The sequence below is a fragment of the Pezoporus occidentalis genome, unplaced genomic scaffold (genome assembly GCF_034315485.1).
Source record: "Pezoporus occidentalis ecotype Australia unplaced genomic scaffold, CSIRO_AGI_Poc_V1 ctg42, whole genome shotgun sequence".
Taxonomy (NCBI): Eukaryota; Metazoa; Chordata; class Aves; order Psittaciformes; family Psittacidae; genus Pezoporus; species Pezoporus occidentalis.
Genome location: NW_026915747.1, coordinates 3714212 through 3741529, shown reverse-complemented (window position 1 = coordinate 3741529; position 27318 = coordinate 3714212). Strand labels below are relative to the sequence as shown.

General features: G+C 41.2%; 1 protein-coding gene across 4 annotated transcripts in view; it reads left to right on the top strand.

The window, feature by feature from the left end:
* The window catches only part of PLXNB2 (plexin B2), a 251973-nt gene that overhangs the window by 142892 nt on the left and 81763 nt on the right, over nt 1–27318 (top strand). Inside the window, exon 1 of one of the 4 annotated variants that reach the window (XM_062634238.1) lies at nt 21779–21850. The exons of the other annotated variants lie outside the window; for them this stretch is intronic. Coding sequence (XP_062490222.1) covers nt 21794–21850 — 57 coding nt within the window. The 5' untranslated portion in view covers nt 21779–21793. Of the gene's footprint in view, nt 1–21778; nt 21851–27318 lie in introns of those variants that run through there. 4 annotated transcript variants of the gene reach the window in all.

The following is a 27318-nucleotide window of genomic DNA, read 5'->3' as shown; positions in this document are numbered from 1 at the left end:
CTGGTGAATACAACTGCTTGGTTGGTGCTCACACTGTAACAGGTTTCTTCCTTCTCCTAATCCATGGTGGGACTGAGAGGCAGATGGACCCCCGTAACACTCTCAGCTCAGTATGTCAGCCCACAGGATTTTACAGAATAAGCAGGTTGTGGTGCCCATTTGGGGTATTAGTCTGTATTCTCACAGAAGTTAGAATATTGGCACTGAGTTTCTTGTTGTGTCTGGCAATAAAAATTGACAATTGTCCGTGCTTAGAAAAAGAAGTGCATTACAGGCTTAGAGGGAACTGTTGTAAATCAGTTGTGAGCATCAACTCTAGCATTGATTTCAGGGTTTTAATATGATTTTTAGTGTCATTCTCAGATGCTTTGTTAGCTTTGTCTCCATAAACCTTTGATTCCTGGCCAAAGTGAGGCTTTTCATGGGACTGCCAATGCTGGAGTCAGGGAAATCGGCCTCCTTGCCCCGCTTCACACAGTACCAGTGTGAACAGGCACAGATAAGGGTACTGTTCTGCCTCTTTTCTTGCTCATGATCTTGCTGCTATGTGCTGTTGGCAACTATGCCAGCAGTAACTGTGCAATTACTAATAAACGTACAATTTTAGGAGGCCCCCATTCATTTCAGGTCTAATTAATTTTTGACATACACTCTGAGCCTACAGACTAGCTGAAGTGGTGTCATGGGTCTCTCTATAGCTAGCAGTTTGAGGACCTCTGCTCCGTTCTTGCCCTGCATCCTCTTGCTTCAGGGTAGCAGTGATGTTGTTTAAGCAGTTGTCTTTGGTGAGCTGGTATGTTGCTTTGCTAAATGCAAATGGTTTGCATTAGTGTGCTGATTTGTATGGAATATGCCACCTCCACTGTTCTTAACCTTTGCTGTTACTTTTGTTCTAGCAAACATGGAAAACTGCCCTATCCTCTCAGGGTATTACTTTTTTAATGCTGTTTGCATGAACCTGTTTATAAGCCCAGCTTGTGTCCTTGTTTTGTTTTTCTCCCTGCTTTAATGCATTTAAGTGTATTAGTTGAGAAATATCTCTATAATAATCTTTAGGTCAATTAATCTTACATTTAATTAAAGGATTTAACAAGGATAAACGTAAGAATTAAATACTTGTCTGCTTAATACTTTTTTAGGGCTAAATTCAAGGCAAGCCTCAACCTTATTTGATTGAGTTAATGCAGTACATGCAAAAGACATTCTATTTAAAAGTAGCTGTTCTTTTGGACAGCTAAACAATAGTCTAGTGTCCTGGTACTGCAGCACTCAATCTGATCAAGCACAATGTCATGTAGTAATGTCAAGACGTAAACACATCTAGTTTTAGGTAGGAAATTTCTCACTGTCAGTCAGTAAGCCAATGACTTCACAAACAGAAGTCTTTCAGGGATACACAAAATACAGTCTTGTTTACCCTTGCAGGTTTTCCTTACAATTGCATCAGTTTAATTTGTGACTAGTTAAATGCATTGTATTAAATTACAGTTCCTGGAAATTTCTGAGTTTGTGAAACATCACAGCTCTTGTGTTTATTCACAGCTAGGGTTTTCTTTACAATGTGTCTGGAAGTTTCCAGACAACCAAAGGGACCTGCCACAGTTTGCTTCAAAGCTAGATCTATGTTTTCAAAAAGCATGGGGTTTAGAGCTTGTGCTTTTGTTCTTGTTGTTGTTGTTTTGAACCTGGAGAAAGAGTGATTGTGCTGGTTGCACGGAGGAAGCATAAGGTGGGCATTGCTCTGAGAGCTCTGGCTAGCTATTTTTCATATATAAAGAGAGCTGTGACTAACTCTATTTTTAAAAAATACAGTATTTGTTTCCCTCATGTGGAAATGATGACTTCACAAATCATAGTACCTGTTACAGGCAATGTTATGAGGATTTGTACTTTGACGTCCTCTTCTTACCTTCCTTTCTTGAGGTGTTTTCTGCTGAGAACCTCTTGCTGCATGTCAGAGAAGTCCCGAGGACACCACAGGGGATGCCAGAGGACCCTCACTAAGAACAGAAAGCTGGGACACAGTTTTGACTTTGGCATCCTCTGAATCAGTTCCACATCCAAAAGTCTTCAGGTTAGGCTACAGGCCATTTGGCTCTTCAGGGTACTCAGAGGGTGAAAAAAAGGTCACAATACCTTTTCCAATGTAGTGAGCAGAAACATATAGTACAGCTGATGTCAGGGGTGGTGGAGCAGCTTCCTGAAGTCCTTTAGCACTTCTTACAGTCAGCATCTTTAGAAAGCATGAGCTATATCCTTCTGTACAGGAGAAAATGTCTACTTTGGTCTCAGCTCTGTAGTGGCATTGACTGCCAGTGTTCATCAGAGGTATCCAGAAATGGAGTGACTATAGAGAGGTCTGCTTGGTCACAAAGCCAAGGAGATCCTGTTAAAAGGCCAGGGTGGTGCTAGGAAAGGAAGGTCTGTGTGGTCAGTAACCCAGGCATAAGATGATCCATTGCATTCCCAGGTTTTTCATACCCTTGGGTGAACTTATATCAAGCCGTCCATCCATATGTGAATTCTTTGGTTGATTGACTTGAAAGATATATTGGATAGCATTTTTTATAGTGGTCCAAGCTGCAGGATATGGATTTTATCTGTTGTATAAATATTTGTGGTGCTGCCCTGGGTTTGCTTTGCCGGATGCGTATGCTTCCTTATTGAGTTGCGCCACATGGGAATGTTCTACCTGTTCATGATTACAGATGTTGCCTAAAGGAGCTCTATGCAAAGAAGTTATCTCTCCTAAGGGAGGTTTATGTGAGCAAAGCATTTACAGCTGGGGGGCATGCTATGCTGAGAGAAACTGGTTTTCAAAAATATGTCTTTGAAGTATATATAGGACCAGGAGGAAAAGAACAAGTAAATAATGTAGATGGGGAATGGAAATAAAAAGAAATAAAGAAAGGAAGATGTTCCAAATACATCTATTTCACAAAACTTGAGCAAAATTAAATAAGCTAACATTAGTGTAAGCAAATGTGGTACCCTGAAAATAGTTATCCTATAGGAAAGCTGGTGTTTATTCTCACGAAGGAAGAATGAGCAGAGATAACATCCTCTCACAGCAAGCCTATCTGTCTGTTGTCTTTAGCAAGGCAAGAGGCAGAATTTCTTTTTTTTCAGTTGTAGGAAACCTACTGAAGGTGTTTTACCTAAGTTGTGTCAGGACAAGTTTATACAGTTATTTTATTGGGTACCAGTCCATGCTATTGTTGAACAAGGTGGGTTGGTTCCCCCATCTCCCCTAGCTGCTTGATTCTGCCACTTTCATGGGTGGCGTAAGTATGCGTGCAGCCAAATCTGAAGCCTAAGCAAGAGCTGAAAACTAACCTGGCCAGGAGCTGAAAAATGGGTAGTTCCTGCTGTAACAGCTCCATGAGAGTCTTCTCACCACCCCTTGCATGCCCAAAGCAGGGACTTTCCTTTTCAGAGCAAGGGACTACTGCACTTAGACACAGCATAGATTCTCTCTAGTGATGCACTAGGTATCAACTTTTTTGCCCAGCTGTTAGGCAAAGTGTAGCATTTACCCAAAATCTTTCTTTTAAATTAGTAGCAGGACAACCTGTAGAGGGAGGGGCAAGCTGCTCGCTGTCAGATTCACTTGATAAAACTGAAACTCTGACGTTGTGGGACGGTAGAGGAAAAAGGAAGTGTCCCAAGTGGGGTATTAGGCTTGCTGTGATCTTATTCACATGTCTGTTAAGCAGCTGCAAAAGCCTTCCCTGTAACTCCAATTGCTGAATAACTGGGGAGAGGAAAGGGAAGGGGCAAGGGGGGAGGAGGCACATTTGATGTTTTATGATGTTTTTGAGGCAAGGATTTCTGCAGTGATGCTCCTTGTCTTGTTCTGCCAACTCCTTTACTGAAGTTGAACTATATTTATTGTCTTCAGCATTCATCTAATACATCTAACATTCTCAGGCAAGGTAAATATCTGACATCCCCTGTGTAGTTAATTCTTCCCCATGCTTTAAAGATTTGTGGTATCCTTGTAAAATATTGTCATACAAGTAGTGGGTGGGAGAGTACATGCTGTTACAGTAAGGAAAATAGAGCCTTTTAAGTAAATTCCCTAAGCAGCTGCACATTACAGCATACAGCTACGTTTTCTGGTGTGGTTGGAATTGTACTACGGTCTCAATTTTCCATTCACTGGCCTTGAAAAAGGCATAAGCATCTGAGAGACAGAAATCAGTACAAATTGATCTCATAAGTGCAAATTTTATGAGAATTCTTGTCTGACAGTGGGTGAGTGATCTTGATAAGTTAGATTGCAAAATTATTTTATTCACGACAAGTTTGCTTTCATTATGGGTGAAATATGCAAAATAATATCTAAATAAAGACTAAGTTAAGCTGTTAAATGCTGGTTCCGCGAATCAGACATTTTATGGTTTGTGCTTTGATTTGAAGGCTGTCTGTCAGGCTTCATCTTTATTTGTGGTAAATAAAACCTCTTCCCTGAAGGGATCAAGGTATGAACTCATAGGAACCATAATATTATTGCCTACCACAATCAGTGATTTTGTAGGGATCTCATTAAAGTTCAAATTCTTTCCCTGCAATTGAGTAGAAATACCAGTATATGCTGGAAATAAATCAGTCACTGTTAGAGGGGATCAAGAAAGATTAAAATACAGGGAGGCTGCTCAAGGCAGGTGTCAGCGTCTTTTGAGAGAGAAGGAGCTAAAGATGGAAAGATAAATACCAAAGACTGTAGTTGCATCTCTCCCTCAGCCCTTCCTCCAGCCAGAAGTTGTTCATTCTGTGCTAGTTTGAAAACTAGAGAGGTGACAGCCTGGGGAAGCACAAAGAATTCACTCAATGAGTGGGTAGCAAAGAAAGATTAACTGAAGGACCCAAGTGAGGAGAGGCACATGTGCTGAGTAAACTCTTGGGCATCATGCAAATGGATACTCAAGCAATATACTCCATGTGACCCTATGTCCATAGTCAACAGGACTGTGCAAACATGAATATGCTGAAGAAACCAAAGCTCTGTAAGCTTCCTGTCAGCAGGTGGCCTTCCACGGTGATGAGCGTCAGGCACTAGTCCAAAGGCAGCAAGTAAAGTGTTGCCCGTGGTTATAAGCGACAGACCACATCAAATTTTGTGGGCAGGGAAAGAACAAGAATCTGAAGTGATTTTTGCTGTACCAAACCTGAAAGCTTTGATGGAAGTTAAAGCAGATCTGACTGAAAAGCTCTGCTCATCTGGGAGGAGGCAGCTTTCCATAACATGACGAAGTTTTTATGTGAGGGTCTAATAGCTGATGATGTGGAGGGGACTAACAAAGTCTGTTGTAACAGTAATAAGAAGCTAAGGTAGGAACATAGAGAATATAATTTATTTTGGGAAAAGAAACTACCATGCACAAGTAGCTGAGCATCAAGCTGTGCGGAGCTAAGTGAGCTCAGAGCTTTTAGGCACAAAAGGGCCTGGCATTGTTTGATAATAAGCTCTGACTGAAACATGCTACCTAATGGCAAAACATTGATTGACTCTCATTTAGTATTATTTCTGGACTGGGGCATATCTGACATGCCCCAGATTTTCAATTTTGGTGTCTCTTCTTGCTGGTTTATCTCTGTACGGCCATGATAACACAGCACTTTTGTAGGGCAGGAGTGAAAGCACCATACAGCAGGTTTATCAACTATACATCAAGATTGTACACTGCTCGATAGAGTGTTTTCATGTTCACACAAATGCAATTCCCTTTTGTTGAGAATGCAGTAAGAGTATAACTGCCATAAGGACCAACAGATGATGTAAAGTATTTGGTGAAAATTTAAATTGCTCAAATAGTTAAGAATTGTTGTATTAACTGTTTTCATGGAATAATGAAATGTAATGTTCTAAAAAGTGTATATCAGATTCTAGCTATCTAGTGATCTGTTCCTGCTCTACAGTGTTATATAATTAAAGGCATCTGTCTTTTTATCTGCTTATTTATCCCTTATTCTCTGTCCTTACTGCACAAATCTGGATTTTCACAGTACAGAGGCTGAGGATTTACCCGCTGCCAAATAGTGATCCACAAGCTGAGTCAGGGTTAGAAATTCTTGGGTTTATTCCATAGACCATCCTGGTGTAGAGTTGGGACTATGAAGACTACGCTTCTTTACTGCAGACAGATCAGTTCTATAAATAACTATTTTCTGAGAGCTTCTGTATGAAAGTGTGTATGTATGCTTATTACATACAATTTCCCTGTTGCTTTTTCTTGGGTGTCATTTCTTTGTCCTGCTTTGGTTCCCTCTGAGTTTTGAGCTGAGCTCTCAGGGGATGAGCGTGCTGGAGATCACCATGGCAACACTCCAAAAAATGCACAGTGCAGGCGCCAGGCTTTGCTGCCGTTATCCCTGAGAGAGCTCTGATGATCTGTGGACTTGCAGATTTATTTGGGAGCTACAAGGGGAGGCTGAGTTGGTGGCTGAGAGCCGGGGAAACCGTACCTGTTAAAAGCGTTTCCTATGTAAATTGTGGGGCTCTGGATATTGTTTGTTGATGTATAGCACTAGCATCCAGCATTTTCATAGCTTACTGCTGAGATTTCCCTTAGCATACTGTAAACCCTCTTTTTTTTTATTCCACAGAATTCTAACACTAGTCTCTTGCATCTTAGCTCTCCCCATTTTCACTCAAGACTACTATGGGAGCCATGGTAAAAGCTTAAAGATGCTTGATGATAAAACATGTCATAAAGATTATGATGCAGATTTTAAGAGTATCCCTGCTGTTCCCAAATCTCTTTTTCAGGAGAAAAAGAAAACATTCAAGCAAGAGCTATTTTATAGATGAATATTTCACGGCAGTGGTTGGGAGAGAATGGGTTCTCTGCAGCAGCAGGAAATAATGGAAACTGGATAAAAGTGTTTGCCTTCTCAGACAAGAATTAGGGACTCCAGGCTGTGTTCTGACAGGGGAAATATGACATTGAAGTCTTGTTTTACATCATTGAAGTATCACATATCCCGGTACATGGCGGGGGTAAAGGGGGGATGTTTGTGGGTTTTCCGGCCAACCAGGCATAAGGCTACACCACCAGAAGGACACAGGCTCATAATGCTCAAAGCAGTGACTAGTTCAAGCATGATCAGCAGCCTTGAATAAGGTGCCTCCACTTCCATGGGAGCAAAATATGTGAACAAGCAGGATGCAAAGCAGGAATGTTAAAAATAGGTGTCAAGGAATTCTTGGGAGAAAAATGTATTGAAGCCTTCCTTTCTAGGGGTTTTCCCAGTCCAATTTGTGGATGCATAGAGGTCAGTACTCAAGTTAAACTGAAAGGAGCTCAGATTACCACTCTGAAAATGGGAATTCATCACTGCATTCATCAGTGGGTAAAATGCCCAAGCTGGTCCTGTGCCAGGAGCCCAGATCACACAGGCAACTCCATGCCCTAAAAGTCAGGTTTCCCTCAGTCTGTTCCTATAAATATAGAAGCATTTCTTGTAAGCACTAGATCAGGGAGCCCTGCTTCAGGCAAAGACATCTGGTAGCAAAGCATTAGAGATGGGTGTAGGTGCACTCAACAGCCTGAATTGAGATTTCTCAACAGAGCTACTGTATGAACACTGCAGTTATCCATGTGCTCACATCCTCCACTTCCTCCAGCCAAGGGTATGCATTTCTTCCTGAATATAGATCTCTGCATCTAAGTGCAGAGATCCCCATTGCTGTGTTTAAGTGCTTGAAATCTGGATTCAGTTTCTACTGGAGTTAAGTATAATAATGTTTAATCTGAGGTTGTCAGACAGGCTTGAGCATGAGAAAAAGATCAGGACTGCTGAGTGCCGACAGGGTAAAGGTAGTTCAACTTCTGTAGAATCCAGAATTTGGGGGATTTCGTGGAAAAAAGTAGGAAACTAATAGTATACATAGCCAAAAGTTATCAGAACTGCACTCTGGTATGGCAAACCTTAGGAAAGCTACTTCCATTTTTTGTCATTATAGGGCTAAGAATGGTTTATTTCAACTAACTGTTAACATGGAATAAATTGTCCAATTTCCCTCCTTAAATAAACTCACACATGCCTTTTGAAAAAAGCAGTAAAATTATAAGTGATGCCACATATTTTAACCTATTCATAGAGAACAGAACTTCAGCAGATCAAGAAGTGTTAAAACATTCCTGTAAATGCTGGCCAAAGAGTCCAGCACTCTTTAAGACTAACTGAAGAGAAACAAAGTTCATGGATTATTATGGTTTTGGTGTTTAAAGTTCAAATTTTTAAAATAGGACTGAAAAAAAGCAATTTGTGCATATTGCAAGAATTTCATTTCCAAGTTTTCACTGAGATAAGACATTTTAAAACAATGCTAAAAAAAAAGTACTTACTGGTGGTGATGTGGTTCTAAGCAGCCCCTGAACTCCAAATGCACTTGGCAGGGATGCCATAAGTCAAGAAATGTTTTACCCAAGCCCTATTTTGTAACTGTAACTCTAGGAGAAAAGTATGGAGGTTATGTAGGTGACCTCTCTGGCAGAATGCATAATGAAACAGGATAAAATGATTTGGAGCTCATGGAATCTGAACATGAACAAAGTTTTAAGAACTGCTGACTTCCTACTACAACTTCTAGCATCAGCATTAATCAAATCCAATGTATTTATCTTCCTCTGCCATTCAGACTAAAATTAGATTGTTTACTTTTCTAAGCAAGCTAATGGAATGGTTATTTACTGCTTACTTCTACCAGGCAGAAAAAATCTAGTAGAGAACCAACTTGTTTCTTTCACCTCTGAAGTACAATTATTAGAATAGTGGTAAGACTACTGTCATTTTATAGAAAAGTTTCTCCTAGATGAGAAAGCGAGACATTTAGCTCAAAGGGGCTTCTGATTCCTTTCCTGTGCTGAGATGTATAGCTCTCTTGAGGCATGCAGTACTTGATTCTGCTGGTTCTTGAGGGCTCTGCAGAGAAAAGAGAGCAAAAATATCTTCAGAAGCTTTCCCAGAAGACCTGGTTTTGGTGCTGACCAGGATTAATGCCCTGTGTTGTTATAAGTCCATTTGTTTCTAAAAATGTAAATGTCTTATCCTTGAGGTTCTTGCCTAACTCATTATTTGAATGTGTCTTGACTTCGATGTGGAAAAGCAATTTCTGTCGTGTATGAAAGCTATTGGAAAAATACATTTTGCAGCTCATTTAGTGAAAGAATTCTTCAGTTCAGGCCCGTTTCCCTACCTCAGCCCTGTTGTTCCTAACGATGCATTCACCTAGCAAATCCATGCCTTGAAGAGAATAATACAGTAGGTAACACTTTTAATCAGTATAGGAAATATGAAACAGTAGGGAATGAATTTCCAACTGTGCAAACAAGGAAAAAAAAGGAAAAATGTGAAAGCTGTTTTTTTACGTTTCTTTCTCCTCAGATTGGTCATACCTATGGGGCTTTTATGGTGCCACAGTTGCATACTTATCAATAATTGTTTCCTAATTCTGCTCCGTTTCTCCACTGAAGTAGTATAAAATGTTGAGCTCCATGCAGCCAGTCAATTTTCAAGATCCCATGTGGACAACAGAAACCAGTGTGCTGTTAGTAATCTGTTAAAAGGATAATTTTCCTCTTGTATCGGTGTTTAATTGGACGGAATCTCAAATCTTAATAGTACCTACATTGCCTAAATACCATTCTCCTTGAGGTGTGACAATGGACAGGAAAGAGCTGCTTATTTGAACAGTAACCTTCTCTGTAATTAGTTCAAACCATACCTGAAGGGGGAGAAAAGAAGTTTACCAAAATGATTAGAAGAGTCAGAACTGGACTTCTTTTTTGTCCACCTTCTTGTGGCAGCTGTTTGTGCATACTGGGGTGTCATTAGGTAACATGTAAACTGAACATGTGTTTGGGGAAAGCTAGTACCAAGGAGCGTTTCAGCAGGGATGAGGGATGTGGTGGTTGCTTGTCAGTCATGAGCAAGCTGGGTTAGACTGCACACCTTGTACTGGGCTGTTTTCTGTGTTCGAATCCCACTTAGGCCTCTGGGTCTTCCACAATATAAAAATAGTGGTTGTCTGAAGCTGTGTAGCCCAGGGCCAGAGCAAAGGCCAGAACCTGGCAGAAGCCAGGGCTGCAGGACAGGCATGGTGTGCTTGCAGCAGCTTCCATCTTTCCTTTGTCTTGCTTCCCTCCTCTGTCCTCAGCATGAGTAGAAAAATTAAAAATCTTATATATTTGTGTTCAGTGTATAAGGAGGAAGGTTGTGAGAAGGGGAAGGAGGGTTCAACCTTTGGAGGCATGTGGGAGGCTGAAGGCATAGGGTCAGTGAGTGGTTTTTCAGACTGCCAGGAATGGGAATGAAAAGTGGTTTGGGGAGGCTATCGGAAACAAGGAAGCATCATTCAAAATGCAGCCCACCTGGAGTCCTGTGGCCAGCTCTGGGGTTCCTGGTATAGAAGTATATGGACCTGTTAGAGCAGGTCCAGAGGAAGGCCACAAAAATGGTCAGAGGACTGGAACACCTCTCCTAAGAAGAAAGGCTGAGAGTTGGGGTTATTGAGCCTGGAAGAGGCTCTGGGGAGACCTTAGTGTGGCTTTTCAATATGTAAAGGGGGATTATAAAAAACATGTAGAAAGACTTTTGTTAGAGCCTGTAGTGACAGGACAAGGGGCACTGGTTAAAGAGGTTATGTTTAGACTGGACAAATGAAGAAATTCTTTTTCTGTTAGAGTGGTGAGACACTGGAACAGGTTGCCTAGAAAAGTGGATGCCCTGTCCCTGGAAGCATGCTAAGTCAGATTGGATGAGGGTGTGAGCAACTTCGTCTAGTGAACAATACCCCTGCTTATGGCAGGGGGCTGGACTACATTAGGTGATCTTTGAAGGTTCCTTCCAACCCAAAGCATTCCACAATTCTCTAAAGCTGGTGTCCTGTCCAAATAAAGAAAATTAGAAGGGATTTGTCACTCCAGCAGGTTGAATATAAAAGTTTCAATGCAATTAGGCGGGCTAAAAACACTTGAATGACTTACCAGAGTAGGCTAAACTAATACTCAGACCTATGATACTATGACCTCCTTCAGACATGCCAGGAACAAAAAGCTCAGTGTAGGACCAACTGGTGACTGAGATTTGAAAGGATGCTCAGAGAGGATGAGGCCGTTACAAATATTTCATTCATTCTTGCTGCATCCTGTTCCCTCTGGAAGAGGTCAGGGATTTTTCGTAATGAAGTCCTTTGGGTGGGTGGGATGGGGGAGTACTGGCACAGGCTCACTTGAGAACCTTAGCGGGAAATGACCATGTGGTAAATCTCATGTTTATACAGAAAAAAAGATGAGTTTAAATGCACAAAAAGGAAATGTCTTATTTCTACATTCCCTCTCACTATGATTGTATTATTTGCCATCCTCTTTCTTCTTTCTCTGTCTTCCATTGAAAAAAAAAACAAAACAACAACAACAACAACAAAAAAAAAACAAACAACAAAAAAAAGCCCCTGGCAAATAAGCCAGGGACAGTGAAAAAGAAATCCTTCCATAAGAAATGGGATTTGTCAATTCCCCAGGGTGAAAGGAAAAAAGATGATGTGAAAGTAGCAACACAGTCCTGATTCCATGTTTACCTATTCTAGGGTAAATAGGGTCCAGTTAAGATGTAGGTGATTAGGTCTAAAAAGGAGTGTGTTAGAAAGGCATTTATTTCCAAACATCTTTTTGAAAGAAACAGTCTTGCCCAAGACCTCACCACTGTCACCCACTGTGGTTTGAAGTGAGCACCATACACTTGGATGCTTCATCGCTGGATGCAGTACAGCGCAAAGCTCTTGAAAGCTTCCAGTCATTAAACTTTGCTAAACAGCATCAAGCTTTTTTCAAAGAATGGTACTTCTGCTTCAGGGAGCTGGCCACCATCCAGCTCTAATAATTACCTTCTGCCTTATCTAAATTGCTCTGTTTATTTAATTGGACAAGGTCATATGTCAAAAGATGGTGGGCAGGGTTGCGGATGGTAGGACAATAGGTACTGTGTCACCCGACTCATTCAGGGCTGGGTGAAGCAAGCCCTATGAGCAGATCATAGTGATTTTCTGCAAATCACTCTGAAGCTTGCAAAGCACTCCATAAATCAAATAGAAGTTCCACTAAGTTTAAACAAAGTGTTGTTAATAAAAGTGCTGATCCCTGTCAGGCTACCTAGACAACTGTGGGAGTTGTATATGAGTATTGTCGCAGTACTCCAGAACACATGAAAGAGAGAGGCCTGGTTTGTGCTAGAAATGAAGAAGTTTCTCCATAAGCATCTACCACAGGTTTATGGCCATCCTGTACTGATACACTGCTGGAGGGGTTAAGGACCACTGATTCTTCTAGACAAAGGTTGGCTCTTCCTAGTGGATTTTTTTTTATTTCCCTGTCACACTGCTGCTTAAAGGCTAATACAAACCTTAATAAAATGTTATATGTGTGTCATCATTACAATACTCGGTGCACTTCCTCAAGCTCTGTTAACTGTGCTTGCTGTGTGGGAAGGACTGGGGATGTGGCTCTTGGCTTGTGACTCTGGTGTTTCATGTTCCTGGTACAGTGAAATCGGCTGTTTAACACAAAGTACGGCAGACTGCTTTGTCAGCGGTCCTTAGACTTCCTAGGCTGGGAGGATATGAGAAAGACATTACAAGTTGAGGAACTTTTTCAAATAAGCAAACAGTGGTCCTGCTGAGCAGAGCTATTTTTGAGGGGGGAGATGTTTGTTTAATCACCTAATGGAGCTGGTGCATTTTTTCCAGATGTACTCAGATCAAGTAGTGACCTCTGCTATCAGCGGTGTAGATGTCTTATGGTGTTGTCTTTTGTGTATGGAGGCAGGAACCCATCCCCTCCCCTGGCTCTTCCTGTGGCAGTGAGCAGGCTTTACATACTGGTGACATGAGCAAGGTTACCTTGCTTTGCTCTTTGAATTATAACCTCCTCAGTTTGAACACTTGCAGGGCTTTAATGTTAAACCACTGCCTCTCTTGCTGAAGGCATGGTGCAGTGGGTGCAAAGACAGTTTAAATCCACTGCCAGAAAGTAAGAGAGACTTCATTAATGTCTGGAGTATTTGAATCCCATCAGGGTTACTCTCTTTAGCATCAGGGATCAATTACTTCAATGCAATAACAAATACACCCAACACAAGCCATTCTTATCCCCATTCCACATTGCAGGCAGTTTCCCTATAGCTTTGTCTTCTGGGTGGCTGTACTAGGGGGGTGAGGCCTCCCAGAGTCCAGAGGCTGGCCAGTTTTTCAAGAGAGATTAAAAGTAAATTACTTCATCTTACCATATTCTTGTTCCATTCTTTTCTGCAAATCTCTGTGTCCTGTTAATGCTTTTACTTTTCAAAGGCTTGTCTGAATTCCCAAGTTGGTTTAATGTTACTGAACGATTATATCGCTTTAGCTGAACACTCTTATTTGACATAAGCCTAACTATGTCTAAATAAATATTTATACTCAGACTAAACAAATCTAAATTTTAAGTATTGACTTAAAAGTATTTAAGTGCCTTATTTCATAACCTCATTTAAAAAACAAATGAGGGAAATAAGTATAGACAAAGCTGAAACCTAAACAAGCGTTCTCATTTAACTGTGTACTTTTGCAACCTGCTAGATATCACACAACAGGAAAAGCAGTGCAAATTGATGAGTGCTGGGACTAAAAATGTTTTGTCTTTTTTCTCTAAAGGCAGTTTAATACTTTCACTAAAATCAGTGGGTGAGATTGTAGGAGAATTTCCTGGCATTTTGGTGACAGAGGGTGCTTTCACACTTCAAGTTTGCAGGGAGAATAGGCTGACTGGGCATATACTGGGCAATGTGGACTAATCTGCATGACGGTTTCCCTGCTGCACAACCGTGGTTCTTTCTAAATGCATGGAAGCAGTAAGTGCTCTTGCTTACCACTTCTTAATGACTGTGTATGGTTAGGCCTGAAACCAACAGTGCATTGTTAAAATGCCTTGTTTTGCCTGCATGGGAATCCTGCCCACAATGTTACTGTGAAGCTAACATGGTGGCAGTGATGGAGGCCAGAGCGAGCAGCAGAGTCCTGGCTCCATTTTCCTCCCCATGAGGTAGCAGAGCTGGAGGCGGTGGACTTCAGACCTTCCCTTAGTTGCTGAGGGCAGGGACCAACCAAAGGGCAGTGACTGTCATTCACAGACACTCCGGTTTGAAAAGTATGTGGAGAAACACATTTCTGTCTGAAATGCCTATGAATTTTCTGCCTGAAGATGTTTACCCAACACTTTATGGAAAGTTTAATACCATAGCTAATTTTAGCAATCTACTGGCGCTGTCTGGGTGCTTATTCTGCTTTTCTTTTTTAATCTTGCCATGAGATAAGTTCTCATTTTTGTAATGTTTTTCACCCGTGTGCCACACATCCTTTGCAAAGGAATAAAAAGACCGTACTCCAGTGTTGCAGCCTGGAGACTGAAGCATCTTTAGCTTGCTCAGCTTCATGGTGAAGTAGCCTTCTCGCTCGAGACCCTTGTCCAGCACGGTTTGATCTTTTGGCACCAACCCTTTTCTGTGCCACCTTTCTTTGAATCAATATTAGGAGTTCACTTGCCAGTCATGTTACCTATATCAAATTGCAGTGTAGTCAGCCTGAATGAACTCCAGCTTTTTACAGATGCTGATACAGAACTAGTCGAGAGTTCAAGATTGTTACTTGAATTCTCAGAACAAGCAGTCACAGATTTCAGAGATACTTGAAGAATGATCTTCATCATCTCAGACATCTTCCTATTTCAGTATTTTAGTAATTAATTTTTTGATATCTGTCAGTTAAAACTCATGCTTGCTTTTCTCCCATCAAACAAATGGAAAATAACAAGTTTGAGTGTCCTACTGGCTTTCTGTTATATCACCATTCAAGTCCTATAGAAAGCTAGTGAGAGAAGTCTGTGCTCAGATACACATTTGCAGCTCCTGCTGTTTTCTGTGGGAGATGGTGTATAGTTATTTGATGGTAGATTGTATTAACAAATTTTTGCACTTGCAAAACATCATAGTGTAATAGAAGTCATTTATGTCTCAGAGTGAAGCTTCCTCTGATGTGACTCCACAGACTCTGTACACCTGCAGCAAAAAGCTATTGGAAATCTGTCCCTTGTTGAGGACTCAGTCATAATGCGATTTGCAGATGTTGAAATGGGATTTCTGGTCTCTGGGACTGATTTCCAGCTTTGTTTTGGAAGGGCAAACTCTTCCACAGAGGAGTTTCCAATGCTTCAAAGCCTTCCTGTGCCCAGCAGGTTCTAGCCTTGCCTGTTTAACAAACCTCCATGGTTATCCTACTGTAATAAGTTCGATGGTAGGCATATTTAAAGCTTGGAGATACAACATTCTGATGGCAGTCATAAATGCACGATATATTACCATCTGAATGTCTTTAGAAATTCACATTGGAAAGATGAGGCCAAGGGGTAGGAATTGTGAGTCTTGTGCTAGTATTCTGTCATGGCTACAGATTGCTGGTATATCGCATCCAGTGTATGAAGCAAGAATGGGCAAATATCTCTCTACTGTGATGTGTCTGATAAGACTTTGCAAGCATTATACATTTCCACTAATTTGGTGCTACTACTACCTGATGCGTAGGTCATTGCCTCTAGTTAATTAAGAGCCAAGAAGGTACTTAATACTTTACAAGATGTAGATGAAGATAGATGTCTGCTTGGGAAATGAAAATGTACCAGTTTGAGGGCTTTCTATAAAACCGGATCAACTTTACAAATCTGGTATCTGGACATTTCCTAATAAACCTGATGAAAATTAGTGAAATTACTTCCACTCAAAGCTAATAAAGTGTGATAGAAATGTTCAAAGTTGTCTGCAAAAATGCTTTCAGGCAGAAAAATTAGCATGAAATATATTTTCACAAGGATTAGGGAGAATATTTTACAGGGTAAACTAGCCCATAAAAATGTTCCTTTTTACTTGAGTCTATAGAAGGACTTCTCTCATGAAATATGCAGCCTGAACAAAAACTTGCAATCTTTGGCTGTTGCAGTAGTAGTTTGTTCTTTCCTTTATGTACCAATGTAGAAGTGCTCCTGAAACAACTGAGCTGTGCATTCTGGTTACTTGGAAGTAAGGATGTCCAAATGAATTCTTTAGAATATTCATATATAAAGTACTGTACTTCTGAGTGTCCTTCAGTTGTTTGCAGGGGAATGCAGATTCTGTTTTCAATGACATCATGCTTTGTGGCATATTTCCTATTATCCGTACACATCAGCACTATAAACTTTATGTCTTAAGGTACCCCTATAAATTTGCAGCTTATTTGCTTTCAAACAGTTAAAAGTGCTTATGCATGGTGATCGTGTTCGAAGACTTTCCTAGATATATATTCCCCTGTAGAAAGTGTTCAGGTTTGAATTTAGAGTTTATCTAGTGGATAGAATTTCTAAATACATTGAGTAGTCTCTGTAAATTCTAATTTGAAATATATATACCCAAGTACTCCGCATACAAAGCAAGCATTGTAAAATGTACTTGGATTAAACCTTTTAACCACATCAGCGGGTACCATAAAAAAGAAAAAACATTTAGCTTAAGAGCTCAGAAGATGCGTGAAGAAGGCTGCCCAGCAGAAGCCTTTGGAGGCTGCCTGAATAATTAGGATTGTGGGATGAAACTGGTCATGCAAGGAGGAGGATTTACACTGCTCTCTATTCACCTCGTATAATATAGCTGGCCCTTATTGGCTCTACTAACTCATGTGTCCAAATGCTCTCACAAGTGAGAAAAATGTTCCCAACAGCTGCCAAGCAGCCTTGCAGTGGCCTCTCTGCCCTACTACAAACACACAGAAGAAACTCATCTTGTTACAACCAGAATTCTACCGTGCTCTGCAGCAGCAGAGGCTGCAACACTGGGGAGCAGGTGATCTGTCTTGTCACTAGGACCAGACCTGGAATTTTGTCAGGTCTGTGGGAAGCCAGTAGAGTTGGTGGAGACGTCTTTTCCATTTGTTGACATTGACCGTTGCACAGGGCATACTTTCGTGTTTATTCAAACATCAAAATGAAACGGGGCCTGGAAATGGGGTTGCTATGAGCAGGACTGTGTATGAAGCGAACATTGTGCCCAACTTGTCCTGCAGCCTCTCTGGTAAGAAGTAAAGAGTTTGCATGAATTTACTCATGGGTTTGCCTCTTTTGTTCTGTGCTTTTTCATAGGGATGCTTTGACAGCACTTATTTAAGCAACAGGTTAAAGACACACTGTGCTGCCGGAAGCATGACAAATGCCACTCCTTTATTTGAGCCAGGTTAACCCAGCTCATCAGTCAAGGACAGAGAGGGTTTAGTTACCAGCTCTTAGGAAGAGTCAACTCTTTGTGTTAGGAGACTGAAACCAGATGCTCTATTTACAGTGCAAACAGTTGTGCGTGTGTGTATGTCTTTTTTTTTTCTTTAAAGATATATTTCTGAGTCTTGCTTTAGGTTAAAATACTATTTGAGAATAGTTTGATTGCAAAATCAGGATCCAGATAAATAAATAGCTCAAAATGTGGGTTGTTACTGATAGGAGTGGAAGGGCAGGTCTGCTTGTTTGTAGCTATTTCCTTCCATGCATCTCAAATTGCATACTCTGATCTTTAGGAGCACAACTTGTGGTTCCTGAAAGCCTTTGAGGAGACAGGAGAAAATTGTAAATCTTGGACCAGTAATTATAGGGACAAATTCTGGGACTTAGGCCTGTAGTTTTCTTCAGGGCAAAGAGGAAGAGATCATGTATGTATGTGCACTTAGTGGACAGCAGCATTTCCAAGTAAAAATTGCACCCAGCATAGGGGAGCCCTATCCAGTACTTAGAGGGGACTTACAAGAAGATGGAGAGACACTTTTCAGCAGGGCTTGTAGTGACAGGACAAGGAGCAAAGCTTTTAAACTGAAAGAGGTTAGGCTTAGATTGGACATAAGAAAGAAGTTCTTCCCTGTGAGGGTGGTGAGGCACTGGAACAGGTTTCCCAGAGAAGCCATGGCTGCCTCATCCCTGGCAGTGTTCAAGGCCAGGCTGGATGGGACTTTGAGCAACCTGGTGTAGCAGAAGGTGTCCCTGCCCATGGCAGGGGAGTTGGAACTGGGTGATCTTTCCTTCCAGCCCAAACCATTCTAAGTGTCTGCAAGTTTATGCATCACCTAAATCCTGTCAGAGCTCTCAACACAGGCCATGAAGAGCTCCCACTCTGGTTGACAGGTTCAGTTGGAGTAGGTCCTGAGCCCATCTATGCATTGCCTGGTTTTACTCACATCTGTCTCATGTACATTAGAGCCGGTCTGTGGAGGTGGTAGCATTTTGTTCAGCATGGCTGAGGACTTGTAACTGTAAAGGAAGGAACTCTGTTTTGGAGGGACTGGTGTGAAATAGCCAGTAAAATATTTTCATCACACATGCTCTTTTTTTGGAAATAAAGTGCTCCTGGAGATTAAATAGAGTTGGGCAGTTTTGAAGCTAGGAAAACACATTTTATGACTGTGTTATGCATACATAAAAAGGGGATTTTATAATGCTTTTGCTGACAGACCCTTAAATAGACAGGCACAGATAGGTGCTGCTGTCAGGTTTGTGCAAATTACTGGTTAACTGATTATATAAATTTATTGTGGAATACAATGAATAGAAATACAGGAGTGCGAGCAGTGTCTGTCTGGGCAGATTGGATCAGTGATAGCCGGTGCTGCTCTGTTAGAGCCAGGGACACTCCATTCATTTAGATGAGCCTCATGTATTTATTTGAAAGAATGAAAAACAAAAACCCCAACCAAACAGGAAAAGGTAAACACAAGTCAAAATGCTGCAATTCTGCTTTGTCTCTTCTTGCCTGCGGCAGCCAAAAGCCATAATGGGTAAATGAATAAGTGCAATCAAATGTGACTTGGTAACACACAGTCTGTTCTATATTTATTTGCATCTCTGGTGCTTAACCCTTTACACTACCTATGGTATTTATTTTAGCAGGTTCAGTTTCTTGCAAGGCCTCTTTCTTGCGGATTCTGTTTCACTCATCTCCCCATTACCTTAAAAACCGCTCCAAATATTTACCACATGCCCTTTCTTGCTCCACTTCTCTTCTGCTTCTCCAGGCTCTATCTGCCCTGTTGTCGTGTGTCTCCCCATCTTCTTCCCACTCCCTTCTCAGCTGCAGGAGTTATCTGTCTATGAGCAGAAACAGCCACTCCAGTTGGTTGTTTCTACTGGGCTGCTTCACCTGTACCATGTACTGCTTTCTCTTCTTGGCTTTCTGTGGCAGGACACCAGTTCACCCAGTACCATCTCTTCTGCACATACCTTCTCTCCTCCTCCCCAGGCTGGAGTGAACACTGAGTATTTCAAATCAGCAGATGCCATGAAGTTAGGTATGTCTTGCTGTATTTTTCTTTTCTCTGAAAAAGCAGGAGGAAACAAAAGGAGAGGGAAAAGCAGTCAAGTAACAAAAGGTGTTTCTAGATAAGGTTTGAAGAGAGGTAGGAAGTCAATGAGGCAGCGAGTATGTCTGAGTTCCCCACAGAGGTCTGAAAAATCACCTGAGGTTCTTTTTTTTTCCCCTTTTCCATTCTATATTCTGCTTTGTCATCAGAGACTCTCCATGAGAGTATTCAAGCTGTAGTAGCAGCAGCCTCAGGAGAAGAAACTTGGAGGCTGTGCCTGAGAAAAAAAGAAAAGAAAAAAGGGGGGGGGAAGAGGAGCTGTAAGAAGATGTGAAAAGATGTGTAAGGGAGAAAAAATAAAAGGGCTTCTTAAAACTCATGAATGTTAATTTGAAGGGCAGAGAGAAAAACAATCCACACACACTTGAATCTCGGAGCACTCAAAATGAGCACCGCCACCATGGACGTTCAAATGGTCCAAAATAACGTTTAAAGAATTTCAAGAAAGATTAACCAGACAAACCCCTGCAATTTGCCTCCAGCAGCAGAAGCCAGGAAAATTCTCCATTCCTCAGCTATGTGTTTCTTGGCTCCCAGCATTCAATAAGTTTTCCATTTCAAGAATTTTCCCCATCCTCTTCTGCCTTTCTCTCTTTGTGGCTTGCATTATCAGCTGCCTAAGCGCAAAACATATCATAGTATTCCATTTAGTGTGATTGACATCTTCCGATTTTCTCACTTCTCAGAAGTTCTGGATAGATCACTGCACAGCCAGATATCTACATTAAAATGAAGAACACAGGAATCCATTAAGCCCAAATGGGGAAACAAAATCAGGAGAAATGGAAGAATAAGAAAGAGTGATGATGAGGTAGGGAATCACAGAGCGAACACTACCAAGTGAGAGGTAGACTTGGAAAGGATGTTTTTGTTGGAGCTTTCTGAATACTTGCCATATTTGCATTTCATTGATTTATGTCTCAAAATCAATTTATCCCACTGGTTTATGGCATAGATTTCATACAGTGTTATCATTGCAGCTTATACATGATTCTTCTATTAAGCCCTATAATATTGTAATGTAACAGGAGGAAAAAAATTCTGGCTCTGCCTCACGCCTAAGTGCTGCTTAGCTTTCAAGGTCTGTGTGCTGTCCTGTACAGCTGTATCACAGCGAGGAAATCCCCAGCTGTTTCCAGCCCTCCTCTCACGGCGCTCAGCTCAACAAGGGGTACGTGAAGGTTGGAGCTGCCGCTGGAGTGGGCTGGGGCTGCTGCAGAAGGCTGCGGCTGTGTTGGATATCCGGAGTGTGGTTTGGTGCTTCTGTTCTGAGGGTGGGATGGATCGCCTGCCTGTGACCTCTCAAGTCCCACTTGTGCAATTGGTAGGGAAAGTAAAGCTTCACACATGCTCGAAATGTCCTTTTGATTTGATTATTTTTTGTGTTTGTGATTAATGGTTAATTACGGGGAGAACTGGTTCTGGCAAGGAAAGAGCCAGAATAGTTTGCATTTGTTTCCACATGGTTATGCTCAGATTCCCCCACAGTGGAAAAAAATTCCGCCTCCTTTCTTGTTTCTTCCAGGGGAAGTCCAAAACCAGTCCTTGAAGATGACCTTAGCACTGAAAACAAGCAATTCGTTGTTGTAGCATGGAGCTGGTGACACAGAGTCCTTTTACTATCAGTATAAATGCATTTTTTTCCTTGTGCAGCAATACACTTATTAGTGCAGGGAAAGCCAGCAAATTAAAGCTATCCTAACTTCCTGGGTTTTCCTCCTCATGCTCCAGATTCATTCTCATTTTCTGCAGGTCCCCCAGCTAAAAGAAAACAAACCAGTTTTCCTGAGTTGAAAAGGGGCAGAATAACTCAGGGCTTGCATGGGGCACCCCCACTATCTGCTGTAGCTGCCTTGCACGGTGGTTGCTGCAGGGAGCCATCCCCCCTCAAAGCTTGGGCAGCTAAGACCTTACAGCAGGTGTTTAGATTTTGATTTTTAGATTTGGTCATTTGCAGGGTGAGGTAGCATAAAAGTGTCTGTAAAAGACTTTGGGAGTGGCTGGAGGGGCCTGTGGTCCTGTGCCAACAGCAGACTGATGCAGCTGGAAGTTGGTCCATAGGGCATCACTGGGCTTAGTGCTCAATGAGCTTGGAAAAAAAATAAAACCCCAGATTTTTGTTAGTTAGGAAACTGTATGGTTTAACAAAACCACAAAGTGGGTCAAAGAGGAGATTCTGTGGGTTCAGATTCCTGCAGAGTCAGCTGCTTGCTGTTAAACATGTTACTCAGCTGCTTTTTCTTGCAGATCAACTACATCTTTGTAACACTGAGTAAACAAGGCCTCATTAAAACGGGTGCTTCATTTCTACTGAGGGAATGCAGAAAAGATGAAGGGATGAATGTAGAAGCCCAAACTGAACAGGAGGTGTGGTCCAGGAAGGCAGGAATGCAGGTCTGCTTCTGTGGCATTTCTCTTCTCTGTGTGTGCTCCTCCCTGCATCAGTGGGGCTGATGCAAACCTCTTGTTTGGGATGATAATATAAATGCTTGTCTTCATAACAAAAAATACAATGGTAAAAATTAGGATTTGAAGAGACCTTTCTGGCATAAGCAGCTATGGCTCAGAGTGGTTTATACTCTGTAATTGCTGGTAGCTAGTGCTGTGGAATGAGATCTTTCCACAGCAGCTATTTTTGTTGACATTTTTAAGCTACTTGGCAGTGCGAATTCTTGCAGGTACTTTCACTTCAGAGAATTTTTGTCTTGATTCCTAAGAGCAGCAAAACCTCACCCTTGGACTAAGGCAGAACCCAGGGTGTAAAAGATTTTCAAAATCAAAATGCTGCCAGGTCTGGCTGCAGTAAACCAGGGAATTCATTACAGTTCAGCTTGTGTAGCATGGCTCTGCTTCTAAGTGTGTATAAATCTGCAAAGTACCTTTTTGTTTACCTGCTGATGTTGCACAGACAGCACTTTATTGGAAATTCTTGAATGCGATCACAAAATATGTAAGTATGCATTTTCTGAGTCTCATTACCTGTTGTTAATGCTCTTTTGAGTGATGCCTAGTTGAAAAATTAAGACTCATGTTGCTCCCTGTTCTTCTGAATTTGGATCTGGATCAGAATATTAAATACATTGGAGTTCAAATGTGCACAGATGAAAGGTTTTGATTCAGCCTACCAAAAGTGTTATTAATTTAGCTTGAAGCTAATGACACGATTATTAATGCAAGCTCTGAATTTGCTAGCTATTTGCCTCACTTAAACTTTTGAGTCAACCCTGGCCATTTTGCACCAAGTTCATGAGAGTCCTTGGTGTGGAGATGCTGGTAGATACAGGTCGTGCCAGGAAAAGCAGCTTAGCTCCTCTGCTGTTAATTCAGTTGCCATGCCTGGAGAAACCTTTTCCATGGTGGGACAGGAAAACTTTTCTGTTTGGGTTGCTGGCCCATTTTTTTGTGGCAGTACTGTTTCAATGTAGTTGCCAGAGATATTATAGCTGGATGAGATCCCCTGTTTAATCCCTTCCTTACCCACTTGGTAACTGCAGGACGAGCAAAGTTTGGTGATCTTTGGTAAATGGTTGGTGACTTGGATTCTCAAAACCCAGCATCTGCCTTTGTGGGAAGCTTGATGGGGATGACCTTGTAAGTAAAGGTCAAGAAAAGTCCTTAAAAGTCTCTTTGGGTGGCCCTGCTCTTGCAACACTGCCTCATCCTTTTAAATGTGCCCCTTTGCCCTTGGGCTCCCAGCTAGCCTGGTGGTGAGAAGCCTCAGTGTCTACTTGAGTTAATGGGCTCACTCAGGGAGTGAGTTATCTGAGCTCTTTTTGCTGGTGATACCTCAGATCTTCTGAAAGATGAGAGTCTCCAGAGTGATGTAAGAATCTTGTTGCCCATGCCTTTTTCCCAGGGGAACAGTCCAGTGCATGCTCTTGTCTCCCAGCCACCTCTGGCCTCTGCTGATGTTGCAGGTGAGAGAGATAGATTTACTCCTCTTTGGAGCAGCTTATTCTTAGCAAATGAAACCATGGTATAGGTGTATTGCATTTGTGTAGCTGTTGGGGGAAGGGACAAAGTAAAGAAAATAGGGAGTAAAGTTGAGCTCAGAAAGAAGGGAGGGATGAAGGAAAGGTGTTTTAAGATTCAGGTTTTATTTCTCATTACCCTACTCTGATTTGGTTGGTAATAAATTAAACTAATTTCCCATGTTGAGCCTGTTCTGCCCATGACAGTAAAGGGTGAGTGATCTCTCCCTGTCCTTATCTCAACCCACGAGCTTTACTTTGTGTTTTTGTCCCCCTGTCTAGTTGAAGAAGACAGCGATAGGGCAGCTTTGGGGGGCACCTGACATCCAGCCAGAATCAATCCACCATAGCTGGCTCTTGCTGGATGAAACCATGGTATAGGAAACCCTGGCTTTCGGTAACCTGAATTTGTGGTTTCGTGTGTCTTCTATTTGTTTTACTCAGGGACTGCAGAGAAAACACTTGCAGAATGCACAGGGACTGAGAGAGTAGCAGTCATTATTTCCTTAATTTGCAACTAGTTCTTGTAAAAGAAGATCCATATCAATATAAATATTACACATATTTAAAAAAAGAAACTTTACATTATTGACAATCAATTAAAAAAATAAGAAAATTAAGAATATGCCTTGTGAAAGCAAGCAAAATTTTTGTCTTTCGTCTACTCCACATGTGGAGTAGAATCAGTATTTTCCCATTTTTTTGCCACTTTTCCAACAGTTTGACCAGATGGAATGGTTTGTCCCATACAAAGATGCACTATATCTTAGCAAATTGGGTTTCTAGCAGCAGCAAAAGAGAAGGAAAATCACTTACTTTCTGATTGAGCAGTGCAGGCTATCACAGCTTCCAGAGGAATGGGTATTGGTTTTTTAGTCCCCACAAAGTGACCTCCCACAGCTCGCTGGCCCACAGATCCCACCTGCTAACAGCAAACCATCACAACTAAAGGGATGGACACCCATCACAGTGTTCGCTGTTCTTGGTGGTTCTACTAAACCAATTTTGGACATATGGCAGTCTGCAGAGAGTTGTTCTCTCTCCAAAGCCTTTCCAGCATGTAGCCGTGCTCTTAGGAAACTAGTTTGAATCCTGCAGTGTTTTTCCAAGTGATCTCTTTCTTGAACCAGCAAGCTAAATTGTTCATTGGTTTTAGGAAATAGTAATAAAAGCTGTAGCTGAGGAGGAAAGGGCTCATGTTTACCTACAGTTCTCACAGAAGTAGAAGATTGGAAATCTGAAAGGTTTCTGTTCTGAATTCCTTTGAGCTTAAAAATGAAAGCTGAATTATTTCTGACTTGTGGGAAACCTATCAGAAGCTAGAAGTAAGAGCAAAAACCTATCAGTAACAGCAAAATTACTCAAAATGAGTTAGAAAATTCTTTCATTCCTCTTTACACAAATATCTGTGCCATTTGGGTGCATTCTTTGAATTTTTATCTTTTTTAAGCTGGTTTCAGTCTTCTTACCATTTTTTCCCCAGTTTAAAGGTCTTTTGTATCTTTCGGCATCTCCCTGATGAAGGGAAAGTTTGCAGGGAGAACCACCGTTCTCTGCATCACTTACTGTTAAAGTGTATCAGTATCTGCCTCTCTTGGCAGAAGTGTTGTCTCTAGATCCAGAATTTCATGTAACAAAACTTTGTCTGGATGAGATGAGGTAACAGTTTAACTCAGTATGTATATATATGGTTTGTGAAGAACAGCTCTGCAAAAACACCATTGGAGCTAAACTGGTAAGATTATTCCTTCACTGAAGACTTTCTTGTCCATCATTTTGGGAATAACACTTGTTTTAAATCGCAGCTATTCCAACACACACGTCTGTATAAGTTTTTTTGCTTTAGGACTGTGTTTATTATTACTGCCCTCCTTCTAGGATACTCTTCAAAATCACATCCAGTTGTGTGTAAGGTATATCATAGAAGTACCGAATCCTTTAGATTGGAAAAGACCTTTAAGATGATTGAGTCCAACTGTTAACCTAAGGCTACCAAGTCCACCACTGAACCATGTCCCTAAGTGCACATCTACACATCTTTTAGATACCTTCAGGGATGGTGACTCCACCACTTCCCTGGGCAGCCTGTTCCAATGCTTGAAAACCCTTTTGGTGAAGAAATGTTTCCTAATAGCCAGTCTAAAGCTCTGCTTGTGCATCTTGAGGCCATTTCCTCTTGTCCTATCACTTGTTACTTGAGAAAAGAGATATGAATCAGAAGAAATCAGAAGAGGAGTATGTTTTAAGATGGAAGGGATCAAGAAGGCAATGATGAAAAAGACAGGAATCAAAAAAGAAAATGACTTTGCAATTCAGATAATCTTGATGTAATTCTAATTATATCGGGGAAGCAAGAGGCAAGATGAAGACAAGAGTTTGAGAGACAGAAAACAAATTGTGTCTTCTTTTATCCTGAGTCTGAGAAAGGGCTTAAAACTAAACTTAAACTGAGGCCAGAGGGTGTATGTCAGTCCTCAGGACCAGGGCATGACTGAGTAAGCCACACAGACCCATGTGTATTTTAAAGTGTGTGATAAAGTCATTGGAAATCCATGTGTTGAACATCTTGGATTTCATGCTCCAGCCTGGGCTTCTTTCTCATTTTCACTTTTGTTTTCAGGACTTGCCCATTTAAAACAGAAGTTTTTCCCAGCAGGAAACTGTTCCTTGGTACATTTCTATAGCACCTAACTTAGTAGCGCATCTGTGTTAATAGCAGTCCTGTTGTTCCTACCACATCAGCTGATCATTGCAGGATTCCTCTAGCTGCTACTTTCCAGTTAAGATCAGGCGAGAATGACCAGTGGTTGTAGTGCACTTCATTCCATTTTGTTTGCTTTTGCTTTCCTTAAGCCTAGTGTCTGAGAAGTGCATGGGAATTTGGTTCTGGATCTTTTCCATAGCATATTTAAATTTTGTTTACGGTTTGCTTTGGAAGGGGGGTGGGTGATGAAACTAATATGTTATATGGAGAATGAAGAATTTTTAACCTTGCATGGAGGTCTGAGGTAACCTGATGGTGTTTGGCAGGATACTGTGGTGGCAGGGGGTTAATGCCAACAAAAAAAGAGGAAAAAAGGAAGAAGGACAGACAGAATTAATGGTGAATGTCTGTAGTTCTGAATAATTTAAGTCATAAATTTGCTAAGTAAACGAGGCAGAAAATAGTAGGGAGGAAGCATTACCTATTTTTGTACAGAGGGATTAATTACTCCTTTAAGAGTCTGCTTTAGAGGTGCAAAATGTACTTTTTCTTATGTTCTGGCTCTGGCATAAGCCAGCAACTCTTCGTTCTGCCTGTGGGACAAAGGCAGGTGTATTGTAAGTGCAGCCTCTGCATCCTGGGTGTACCTCAAATGGACAAAGTATATTTCTAATCCACTGATGTTAATAGACATGGAGGTGAACTGAATACAGAAATTGAGGTATAATAAATTACTTTTCATTCATTCAAGGCATATTTTATAAGTAAAGCTATTTATGGCTTTTTTTTTTCTTTACTGAGAATAGAGATTATAATAATCTGACAATAATTGCCTTGTGGGAAAAACAGGGCCCAGTAAATCTCTGCAATAGATAGTAGACTGGTAAAACTGTTATGAAACAACACTGCAGTAGTATGTCAAGCTGTTTATTTGATTGCAGATAACTGTAAGGGAAATTATTTGAAACTAGATGACATGCATTATGATATACAATTTAGCCACAGAGATGTAAACTGGGATCAAAGCTTGTTGGGAAAATTGAGATCCTTGGGAGCAGGGAGAAAAGGGGAGTTTCTGACAGAAAATATCAGAATTCGTCTGTATTCCTTAGAGCAGGTCCAAGGTTGTTGTAGAGAGGTCCAACACTTCACTACATTTCAAAGCATGAGCTGAAGTCTGTGTGTCT